The following is a 12,794-nucleotide window of genomic DNA, read 5'->3' on the forward strand; positions in this document are numbered from 1 at the left end:
TAACGTTTCAGGGCGATGACCTTTCGTCAGAACTGACCTGAAATGTTAACTCGCTTTCGTCTCTCCATAGATGCTGCCTGACCTGCTGAACGTTCCCAGCGACTGCTGTCGTTATTTCAGATTTCCAACATCTGTTAGTGACTGTCGCGCCCGTTGGTTTATCTTTCAGCTCCCGAAGTGCTTGGGCCTGAGAAGTACGACAAGTCATGTGACATGTGGTCCTTGGGCGTAATAATGTACATTCTGTAAGTACCGTGTTGTTGCCGGTTCGGTCTGAACAGATCTCCCTTTGTGCACTCGATGCAAGCGATGCAATGAACGAGGGAAATTATTTACAAGTAAAAGGGAATATTCCACGTGCTCTTTGGGCACTTACTGTGTATATGTGTATATATATATATACATATTATATATATCTGTGACCTGGGCAACAGACCACCAGAGGACGTGGTCATTTAAGTCATGGCTGGTAGGGAGAGGGGGGAGAGAGGGAGGCCTGATTAAAGTACAGATAATGCTTCGATGCATTTGCTCACAATCTTCCAGAGTGCCTCCAGCCCCACCCTTCCTCTCGCTTCATCACCAAGCCGTCTCTTAAACGAATCCTCAACCACCCTTCCTAGTTAAACCTGTTGCAGGCGTTACCCACTCACCCCTTCCCCGTGCACTGAAATTAATTGATTGCTAATCCCAGTGTATCTCGATGTTTCCGCTCTGGATGTTGGTGGGAGGTGAGTGTCAGACTCACCGTGTGTTTGTTGTGTGTGCCCCCAGATTGTGTGGGTATCCCCCGTTTTATTCGAACCACGGTCTGGCCATCTCACCTGGAATGAAGAAACGGATCCGAATGGGACAGTATGAGTTCCCCAACCCGGAGTGGGTGGAAGTATCCGAGGAAGGTAAATGTAGCTGAACTAATCTAATAACATTCCTTGCATTTTGGGAGGATGTCTCCACCACAACATCATCAACAACATCAAATTACATTTGATAGGGACTTACATGTGAGGAGGACGTCCCAAGGCGCTGGACAGTCAGGGATTTAGACCCTAGTGGGCAATTAGACAAGGTTTTATTTTGCTAAATCACGACCGTGGCCATCTATGGTTGTCTTTAAAACCTGCAGCAATTTTCTAAAAAAAAATGATAACACATGACCAAGATGTTAAACCACTAGCTATCCTCTTGAGGAAGTTGCACAAACTTGGTTCTCGAATGGCCTTAAAATGTTTGCGAATGACCTTAATGTGTTACATTTTTGCAGCCAAAGATCTGATCCGACATCTCCTAAAAACTGAGCCTACGCAACGCATGACCATCAACGAGTTCATGAACCAACCGTGGATCATTGTAAGTCAAACTAACGGTTTCTTTGCCTTATTGTGGGATGTGGAGGTCCCCAAATTGGCGTTCACCTCCAAAATATTACTCTAAAAAAAAATTATTTGTGTATTTTGATTTCTCAGTGAAAGATTTCATACCTGGAGAAACTGATACCTGATCATATATATATATATATATATATATCTTTTTTTCTTTTTCTTTCCTTTAGCAATCAACGCAGGTCCCACAGACACCCCTTCATACCAGCAGAGTGCTGAAAGAAGAAAAAGATCTGTGGGAGGATGTAAAGGTATAACGAATATTTGCATTTACCTCCATAATTAAGTATTAGTATCAGTGGGGACCTTACATTTAACATGACTTTAATATGCAAAGTGTGAGTTATGTTAAACTTGCGTACAGTATAAATTATTGAACGGGACTAGGACGGATGTACCATCTAGGGGATTATACGATTTAGACAGATCAGACTTGGGTGAGTTTTACTGTATTATTTTAGTTTTAGTTAATAATTGATCATCAATAGTTTGGTTCCTGATTGCTCACCCCAATCATCCATCTTTCCCGACAGGAGGAAATGACCAGTGCCTTGGCAACCATGAGGGTGGACTACGAACAAATCAAAATCAAAAAGATCGAGGAGTCTTGCAACCCTCTGCTTATGAAGAGGAGAAAAAAGGCAACAACCTCGAATGCACCCAGCCACTGAAATAAGAAACACAGAGTAAAGCGTGCAAAAGTCCTACCTTTTTTTTAAAAAAAAGAAAGAAGTCTTTTTAAATGTCGCATGAATTTCAGAAATTTTAATCAATTGGCTTTTTTTTTGGATTTTTTTTATTACTATTATTTTATTTCATTTTGAGCTGTTGTCCGGCAGCAAGCACCACACCCTGTGATCATTATCTTGCGCGCTAGCCCGTTTTATAAACCGATGCTTAACAAGAAAAGGACAGAATAAATAATGGGGAGAGGTCGGCTGGTGATTTTCCTTTTTGTATAACAAAAAAAATCAAGTTTCAAATTGCATCTCGGTTAAAGATTCCTTTCTAGACTTTTGGTTCCTGTGTAAACCTGGGTTCAGAGATGTCTCGTGTGTATCTTTTAGTAACTTCAGCTTTTTGCCCAGAACCTTTAGGTTATTTTCTGAACCCGTTTTCATTAATTACCTGGGATTTTAATTGTTTTAGAGTTTTAAAGAATTCTTTGTTAAAGTTGCTTTTTTTTATATATATATATATATACATACAAAAGAGCAACAAAAAACCGTATTATTCAAGGATTTTTTCCAATGTACATTTTTTTGTGATTGTTTTAAGCAAATCGCAGAAGAATTATTTTGATTTTTTTTCATCTGTGAAAATGAAGAGGGTTACAGTATAGACTATATTAACTTTAATGATGAAAATGTCCTATAGTGTGTTTCTGGGTGTATGGGAATCTCAGCTCTTGCCTAGACTGGGATGATCCCAATTCCTTTATGAACTGTGTATAATGTCACCGTTATGGCAGGAGGGTTAAAACACAGTCCTTAATGTCACAATTATCTCTGCGATTCATTGGGATTTTTTTTACACAAATTGAACTGTTCTTGTGATTTACGTAGCAGCTGCACTTTCTCTTTCTCTCTCTCTCTCTCTCTCTCTCTTTCCTTCTGATGACCATCCAATTCCCTCATTCATGTGTGTGTGTGTGTGTATATATATATATATATACATAGGTCATATTCAGGCATTATCCTTTATCCACACAGTAAAACCCTCACTAGAAATGACGTAAAGAATGAGGACACTATCGTTGTTTTGGTTGAAGAACCTTGAGTTTGTAGAATACGTACTAGCTGAGCGTTAACATGGGAAAAAGATTTCAGGCTGTCACTCACTTAATCTTCAGTGCCCCTTTCTCTCTCACACACACCCCAACACTCACACTCTTATAAATGACGCACAGTCATTTCTGGACCTCTCTGATCTAAATGATTATTTTTGCTTCTCTTCATGTCTGGAAGGAGAAGTTGCCATATTCGGGTAACCTGTTTCAGAGACAGCACAAACTCTGAAGGACATAAAGGTGCAAAAGAAGGAAAACTATTTTTTTGTAAATTACACAGTTCATACGATCTGCTTCAGTCTTTTCAGTGTTTTTTTATATATATATAACTTAATATATATATACATACATGAATCATTTACTGGTTTTAGTCGAATAATAAGTAATAAAAGTTCATCAGTTTGGAGTCCAATGCAGGCAATTTGCCAGCAAATTGTTCAGCTGCAGAATGTATTTTAGACGTCGAGAGAACAGCTGGGTGACCCTTCGTGCTATTTTAAGAGAAATATATTTTTAATTTGCATGAAGAGTCGAAACGAGAGAGTTTTGTCAGTCCTCAGACCCATTGTATAGTTACCTTTACCTTAGTTTCTTTCTGCGCCGTTGAAAGGAGGTTAGAAAATCCTCCACTGGAGCGGGCTAGAGGGAGAGCAGTTGTAGTCCATAAATTGATCATTTTATTTTTATCCACTTTTGACCCTGTGTTGGTCTCGGTGGAGCTTGTTTAGATGAACTACTTTGACCTCTCATGTAAAGACTGCTGGACTAGTAGTAGTAAAGACTACAACCAATACCACTAAATGGGCCTTAGGGGGAAGAAGCTATTAAGTTAGGTTTTTTATTTCTCGTACTTGTAAGCTTGGAAAGTGTGGTATACATTTCCTGCCAGAGTCAGTGACCTCTGGTTCAGCCATCAGAGCTGTGAATTTCAAAGCGATGCAGTGCCAATCTCAGTCTCCCTCCCCCGCTGTTCGCTGTGCCGAATCTTTTCTCCCTTAAACCCAGGGGAAAATGGTAAACGGGCACTAAAGAAAAGGCACGTTTTATTGACTCCATTACCTTTTTCACAAGCACAAGACGCTGCATTCCTGAGGCTCTCTTTTACATTCGCACTTTGTTATCGAGTCCCTCAAGGCAGCTAGCTATATTTTGGCAGTATTTTGACTGCGCACACACACACACACACACACGCAGACCAGGACCATTTGGCTCAAAGGATATTAAAAGTTACTGTAAGCCAGTGGATGTAATTGGGATTCAAGCGTAATTTTTAACGTATATTTTTAGCGAGAAAAAATGGGAATTAGCAGTACGGTATAAAAGCGTTTTTTTTTTTGCCTTTTGTTCACTTACAGTGTTTTCTGGCACTCTTGAGTCTTGAGTGATATCGCCCACGCCCCCATGATAGGGATTTTATTTAGGATTGTGGGTGCAGGAGGTGAAAGACACATTCCTCATTATTCACTAGAACTGATCTCGAACGCTGTGAGGAAGTATGTCCTTTCATGTCATGGGTTTTGGATGAAGACTTTAATGTCCTTTTATTTTCTCTCTCAGCAATTTGCCCAAATCCCAACACCTTTGTGTCATAATATTTGGAACTTATATAAAAAAATAAGCCCAGAAGATAGCTCTACTCTTTAACCTGTCGCTTACAAATGCTCACCTCCCTGCTTCTCTTGCTCCATCTCTTGTACTCTCTCTCCTGCTGATCACAAAACATAGGCATCTTTTTGCTACATCTTTATGGTGCGATATTCCATTACAAAGAAGTAAGGCAAAGAGGTCTCTTTTTATGTTAAATAATGTACGATAGACCCTTAAAAACTGTGTTCATACAAGTCCTGTAAGCTGCCTTCAGTAATCCTATTGTCTAGTATCACTTATCAGCTGCTGATAGAAATGCAAATTACTGAACTGATCGGTGACTGACTGTGAAGCAATATCAATGGCAATGTCTAATGTGATCACTCTCTGGGCCAGCTTACTTACCGTCCGTTCCCTCTTTGAATCGCACATGGAAAGTGCTGGTCCCTGAAATGGTCTTGTTTTATGAATGGGGCTTGTGCGTAAAAGCATGGAGGGGTCGGGGGGTAGGGGGGGGTCGTGGCTGGAAATGCCATGAATGGAGTAGTGCAGAGTATGGGGGTTAGCAAGAGGATGTTCTGTTTATTTATTCATTCCATCCGGACACTGCTCAAAGCTTAGAAGCTGGATAGTTGTATTTTACCCCAACACCCCCCACCCCCCCCCTCTCCCCACCTCGGATCATCCACAGCGAAGGATGTGCAGAATTGAGATTCTTACCCACGTCAGTATATTGAATACACTTGAGTCGGGTTAGATTCAGGTATTGGTGAGAGAACAAACAAAATGGGATTTGGGCCAGTGTTTTTTTTTATATACTGTATTATCAAAACCGAAAGAAATTATAGAACTCTTTTCACTGAAGATCGACCCCCGAGCTTTGAAATTCCACCTGGTCTTAGCCTATTCAGACCGTTTTGTCTTTCGACATTTTGAAATTGGTCAGAACTGTGGATAATTTCTCTTAAATTCAGCCCTAATTTCTTAAGGCAGCCCATTTCCGAATCAAGGCTGTGAATTTTTACAAAGTGCTGCGTCATCTTAAGGCTTGAAACATTAAGGGCCTAATAATAATAATCCTTGCATTTGATATAGCGACTTATGACGTCTTCACGACATCTCAAAGAGCTTCACAGAACATAATGTCCCACAAACAGTCGTGGATTGCGTTGACCAAATGTTTTTTATATATTTTTTTTGTTTCTTTTTTGAATGGATCATTATCCCCGGAAAAGCGATCCACCAATCAAATAACAACCGGGTTCCTACTTACTACTAGGTAAACAGAGGCGTGTGGAGTAAGGAAACTTGCCCAACATTTCGCCCCGCACGGGAATTGAACCCAGGTCCTCTCGCTTGCAAGGCGAGCGCGCTAACCACTAAGACTAGGTGAAATTTCGAGTCTGTAGGGCTGATTTGAACAGGATGCTCCCAATCTGTTGCTAGAGCATGTATTTGTACATTCAGTATCTGGCTGTATATTGATCTCTGCTGAATTTCATATAACCATTACTGCAGTCGTTGGTCTCAATGTCTGTCTGGATTTATTCTTTATATTTTAAAAAGAAATCAGGTATTTTTCACTATTGCACATGGTGTTTTTATTCTCTCTCTCTCTGGGGCAGAATTGGCATGTTGTGTGGCGTTCAGTGACTGTACCCCCCTGTATTCAAAATACCACCTTCAGCTATTAAAAAAAATTATATTTATTCAAACCTTTTGACACTTTTCTTTCAGATGTTGCTGCTATATTTGTGTTCTGTTTTAAGTTCCGCGTTCAGAAGCTTAACTCGCATAGTCTAGGCTTACGCTTCAGTGAAGCAATGGGGTGGGGGAAGCTTTGCCAGAGTTGCCGTCCTTTGGAAGAGACATTTAAACCGAGGTCCTGTTTGCCTGTTCCGGGGGGATGTTAAAGATCCCGTAGTCTACTGTTCGAAAAGTAAAGTTTTGTCTGAAAACTAAGGTCATTGTACAATAAACATCTCATTTTGAAATTAAGATGTCGGCCAAGCAAAATGCTTGAATAATAATAATCCTTGTATTTGATACAGTGCCTTATCACATTTTCGAAACATCTCAAAGTGCTTCACAGAATACAGTGTGAAGTGATTTGACTATAGTCAAATAGACAATAGTCTGTGGGCGAAACGTGGCATTTGACAATTGCGCACAGTCAAAATAACCCAATAATACTGTGTAACTTGATGTTTGTGGTTAATTTTGCTCTTGGCCTCTTAATGTTTGACTGGTATAAGCCGATAAGTAGACCCTCCCTTTCCCTCCCAGCCCAACCTAACCCTCCCCCACCCACCCACCCACCTGCCAACGAAAGTGGCCGTTTATTCTTGTCCGTCAACCTTGTCACCTGTCTTGTTCGGAAACGGGTGAGCGATTTTGGACAGTCTGAGAGTTTTTGTAGCTAAGGTTCTGGTGCGTCTCGGAGCGAAGTGAATCATTGTTGAGATTCGAGAGGCACGTGCTTAAGGATCACAGGTGAAAATGTCAAAAACAAAGGCAGGATGTGTGAGAGTCATTGTTGGTTTGAGAGGTTATAGTGTCTGAGAGAGAAACTTCGATTTTTGTCTGTGAAATCAGAAGCGTCGGCCAAGTGAGAGACTGAGGTTGAGTCGCAGTGTACGGTTCAAAAAAGGAGAGAAGATCAAATGGAGATCTGCCGCGTAAATAGAAACTTTTTTTTCCCCTTGTATACACAGTGCGAGACCGCTACTTAGATCTTGAAGATGTTAAGCCGAGGTCCCGTCTGCCTGTTCAGCTGAACGTTAGAGATCAGCAGATCAGAAAGAGAAGCTAAGATTCTCCAGGAGTGAATCATTCAGCCCATTAAGGCTCCGCCACCGTTTTACTAGATCCTGGTTCATCTGCAACTTAATACCATTTCCCTTCAGCTTATTCCTTGACCTCCCCATTCACCAAATACAATAAACTGATAACTCGGCACTCCGAAGGAAAAGGGCTCATTATCCGGAGTCATGAGTTAGGCACATGTTTAAACACATCAATAAATGCGGCTGGGGCATTGACAACTTGATGACTTAAGTGGTAGGGACAAGTTAAGCCAGGGTTGAATTATGAGGAGTTTACTCATTTTCTTGTCGAGCTGCTTCTTAAATGGGTCCAGCGTTCTGGCTCCTGCCACCCTTTCCGGTAACCTGTTCCAGTTGTTGATTACATCCTACAGGAAGAAATACTTCCTGGTGCCTGTCCGCAATATAGAAGTGCATTACGGTCATCAAAATCGAAGCCTATGAACAGCTAAAGTTGCCAAGTGATTAAGGGAGTGCCCAATTCTATCTGGAAGATTCTTGGCCAGGACAATAGGAGAAACTCCTTTTATTCTTAAAAATAGCTCCACGTAGATTCTTAACGTCCACCTAAACAGGCAGATGGGATCTCAGTTTAACATTTCATCCGAAGCATGCCAACACAGCCCCTGTGAAACCGCTGTCATTACAGCACTACTGTCGTGTCAACCCAGACTCTTGGTTCCGAGTCCTCAACGTGTGGTTTGAACCCACAACCTTCTGACCTAGAAGCAAGAACCTGCAAACAGAGCCTGGTTGACATACAACTTCAGAGATGTCTAGTAACATTAGTTTGGATATTGGTGAAACATTCGAGACTGAGCTACAGAGCGGGTAAGATGTTCAGTGTTTAGCTAGTATTCCGTTCACTTGAAGGTGACTGCGGATAAAAAAACCTTTGTGGCTCCATTCGGTGGAGAACCTCAACCACTGTATATGTTTTCTCACAGCGAGATGACAAATATATCATTTTGTGAAATTAACCATAGATGAGGAGAATGAGTTCAATGTTCCACAGCAGAGTGCCTGGAAGGAGCTCTACAAAAACATGTTCAGCTCCAAAATACACAACCTCAAAATTACATTTGTAAAGCCTTTCACGTCGGGAAGACATCCGTTTCACAGTCACGTACACATTACCGAAAACGTTTCTCCCACAAAACGCACAGTTAATTCACGTTACAGTAATTTCCATGAAGCGCTTTGGGACATCTCGATTAATAATAATCCTTGCATTTAAGGATGAGATCTGGAAGGATGTTTAATAATAATAAGGTGGATATATTAAATGCAAGGATTATTATTATTATTCAAACTCTGTGAAGAGTTTTGACATTACAGGTGGCTGTATCACAGGCAAGAATTGTTAAATGACATATACATCAGAGAAACTTGACATTCTTGACACTGACATCTGCAATGTTTGTTCACTTACAAAATACACGGTCACTTGCTCTTTACAGCAAATCCTGACATGAAGACTGGTCAAGCATTACGTTCCATCTTGATGGAAGCTGAAATAAGTAATTGTATACTGTCTTTGGTAATAAGATCACAAGAGAAGTTTGGATGAAGAAATCCCACTCGGGCTTATTTGATCTCATCCTTCCAGAATACAGAAACCACATTCTCTATCCCTCTGCCTTGCTCCCTCCTTCCCCATCTTCAGGTCGCGCCTGAAGACCTTCGTCTTCGAACAAACCTACGGTCACCTCCCCCCAGGGCTCAGCGTCGCCCTCTCCCACTGTCGAGCGCTCTGGGACGCTACCCTGCATGAGGGGCGCTCTATCAATGCAAGTTGTTGTCCACACCACACACAATGTCCATGCTTTCCTATGTTCTGAATAAATGGTAGTTTTGTGCAGTGGTGCATTTGTCTTGAAGCAGACATATACTGTGTGGCTCAGCTGGATGTATATTCATTATTGTATATATATTCTGTTCCACAATTCTACTCACAAACCACATCCTTCGCAAGAAGAACTGACGTTTTGGCAATTCAGCCAAAGGCTAGAGAAGCATTCAGTCAGTCTGCGCCGATTACTCGAAATCTTACTTCATTTGGAGGATCAAACTGCTCCTTTTTTAACCATATGACCTTTGAGTTTGTAAGACGTTGAACCCCAAAACCAGAAATTAGTTTAAATTACAATTTATTTAGTTTCAAAAGATGTCTAACCACATTCAGCATTATCAGCACTTTCCCCCCTGCTCACATACACACGTGTCAACATGTGCCTCCACACTCTTCTTCCAAGATACCTCTTCCCCTCATTATCCCCTCAGCTTTTACCTCATTATTACTATTACTAATAATAATAATCCTTGCATTTGTGGGCTATTTCAACTTCTTCTTCACCCTCTTCTTGCCCTCATCTCTGCTGACATCTCCTCTTCTTGCTTTCTCTCCTCCCTCAACACGACCTCTTTCTTAACACAAGCTAAGATTGCAAAACCCACCTTGCAACTTTGCACACAAACCAAATAAAATAATGCTTGTGTTTGATAAAGCTCGGATTTTAAGGACTTGAGTATTGGCTTTCACAGAACATAGGTCCTAATGTCTTCCAAAGAAAGAGGCTAGAATGTTCTATGCTCCAATATGGGGCTTATCCATACCTCCTAGTTACACTAGCAATTGGAGATAAGAGTGGGCGCAGTCTGTATCTAAACCAATTTGAATTCTGGTGTGTTATTCCTAGGGTACTTTACACAGCGCTAATCTGAAAGTGGTGACCGGATTCACTGAGGATTCTGTTCCATTGTACAAATTGGAATTAACGTCTGTTAAGAAGGTAATTAGGGTATTGTGAAACGCTACAGGGGTGAAATCTGTTTTACACTGAATTATCAACTGAATAGTAATGATAAGATGAAGCAGTTCATTTGATAGAGCACGTTTCATGTCAGGAGGACGTCTCAAAAGACCTCACGTTGTAGTTTACCCCCCAGCACCGTTTGAGTGTTGGACTATGCAAGTTTGATGTCCTCACAACGTGGGGTTTGAACCCACAATCTTCTGAGAAACTCAAAGGCAAGATCAACTGAGCCAGGCTGACACCTAAGGGTTGATGTGAGCCGTATGTACGTCAACAGGAGATTTACTACTTATTCCCTGTAGCTGGAGGCCAGACTGGGGAGATGGGACTCTTACCCCTTAGTCACACTCCATATAAGTGTACTCCAGGTCAAACGGAAAATCAAACTTTCAGGAAGTTGGACTGCCTATTGCTGAGTGTGGTAGAGAGACCGGAAGCTTGTGATCTCAGACAAAATCTTAGCTAATAAGCACGAGTGAAGTGTGTGCCAACAGCCTAAAACACCACAAGAGTCCCTATTTCATGGGGAAAAAGTCTTCCTTTCCCCCTTCTCCTCAAAACCATTTTCTTTCAAATATTTAAACAATTATTGTCTAAGGGATATGGGGCAAAGGTGGGTGATTGGTCTTGAGGTACAGTTCAGCCATGATCTTATAGAATGGTGGAACAGGCTCAAGGGACTGAATGGTCTCCTCCTGTTTCTATGTTTCTAAATCTAAACACCCATGTTTTCTCTTTCGGAGGGATAGACGGTTTAACATCTCATCCAAAGGATGGCATCTCCCACCCACCTCCCTGCTGTCCCAACGGGAAGCACGTTTTCTAAGCAATGTAATTTGCCACAAATGAGAACCCAGACTTATTAATCTCAGCTACTTGTATAAACCATTAATTTTCACGTGTTGTTGACTTAAGCAATTGCTTTTGATGATGTCAAAGCGAAAAGCCCCACCGTGTAGGGAAAGTGACGAGGTTTTAATGAGATCACGGCAACTTTGCTCCGGTTAAGGTGATATAAAATAATAATAATCCTTGCATTTGATACTGAGCCTTATCACGTCTTCGAGACATCTCAAAGCGCTTCACAGAATAAACAGTAAAGTGAACTGACTGCATATTTTGTGGGCGAAAAGTTTTAATGAGAACACTGAATACAAAGCTTGAGCCTGTAAAAGGAAGGAAATAAAAAGCTTGCTTCACCTCACTGTGATGGTTAACAACAGGATCTAGGCCATTGACACTGCACGTTATCTGAAATAACCAGTTCCCTCTGTGAGTCTTGAATGAAGCATCACTGAGAATGCCATCAGAGGAAACCAGCACAACGGGGAAATGATTCACCGTGTTTCATGTGATGACCTACCTGTCGTAAAAGGTGACGATTCATTGAATCATCCCCAAGGTGTTGTATTTATGACATTTTGCGCCTTGAGCTATCAGCATTGTAGTTTATTTTCATTTATACAAAAAAAAACTTGCCTTTGGTGCAGTACCTTTCATGTCGGGAAGAAGTCCCAAAGTGCTTCACAGGATAATAACAATAATACTCATACTAAGAATAATCCTTTTATTTGATATAGCGCCTTATCACGTCTTTCAGATGTGACAAAGCCCTTCAGAGGATATATTGTAAAGTAGATTGGCCGTGTATTTTGTGAGTGAAACACGGCAGCCAGTTGCGTGCAAACAGCCAATTTTATTTGGGGGATTGTTGGTCAGGACATCGGAAGAGAGAAACTCCTTTCTCTCATCGAATAGTGGCCTCGGGATCTTTAACATCCACCTGAACAGGCAGACGGGACCTCGGTTTAATGCCTCACCCGAAGGACGTCACCTCTGACAATGCAGCCCCCCCCCCCACCCTGCCACCCCCCACCACTAGCACCGCATTGGAGAGTCACCTTAGAAACAATGTGGTTACAAATCCTGACGTGGAGCTTGAACCTACAACCTTCTAAACTGTAACACTAGCTTGATCGTACTGCCGTCTTTGTGTTATCTGCAACACATAGTGTTATCTCTGTGATCCCACTGATCTAAGGGTTTCTCGGCAAAATAGAAACTTTTTTTTTGATGGCGGTGAGCGGGGCGGGGGGTGGGGCTGGAACTTTTCAGCATTTCCTGCTGCGATTGATGGAATTTGCGTTACATTAGACTGAGTCTTTGGACCTGAGCATCGAGTAATCTGCGGTGAAGATAAGTTACGCTCGAGATTATCTTTTGCTAACGCAAACAATTCTTCTCCACTGATTGCGCCTCCTGTACGATTTCAGCTTGTCGTCAATTTTCCACGCTTTGCCCCCTTTCAATCGGTGTAATGGCAACTTTGATTTGCATAGATGAAGTGCTGGATTTCCACTCGCTAGTTATTTGAATAACTAACTGAACAGGGTCA

The 12,794-nt window shown here is 41.5% G+C and overlaps 1 protein-coding gene across 1 annotated transcript in view; it reads left to right on the top strand.

Moving 5' to 3' along the window:
- Positions 1-2,579, top strand: part of LOC103182495 (MAPK activated protein kinase 2) — a 58,975-nt gene extending 56,396 nt beyond the window's left edge. Inside the window, exons 7-11 of the mRNA XM_042342247.1 lie at positions 170-245; positions 775-899; positions 1,265-1,350; positions 1,553-1,633; positions 1,916-2,579. Of these exons, the coding sequence (XP_042198181.1) occupies positions 170-245; positions 775-899; positions 1,265-1,350; positions 1,553-1,633; positions 1,916-2,053 (506 nt within the window). The 3' untranslated portion in view covers positions 2,054-2,579. The remainder of the gene's footprint in view (positions 1-169; positions 246-774; positions 900-1,264; positions 1,351-1,552; positions 1,634-1,915) is intronic.
- Positions 2,580-12,794: the final 10,215 nt, after the last annotated feature.

Source organism: Callorhinchus milii, unplaced genomic scaffold (assembly GCF_018977255.1).
Source record: "Callorhinchus milii isolate IMCB2004 unplaced genomic scaffold, IMCB_Cmil_1.0 Scaffold19, whole genome shotgun sequence".
In the NCBI taxonomy this organism is placed as follows: domain Eukaryota; kingdom Metazoa; phylum Chordata; class Chondrichthyes; order Chimaeriformes; family Callorhinchidae; genus Callorhinchus; species Callorhinchus milii.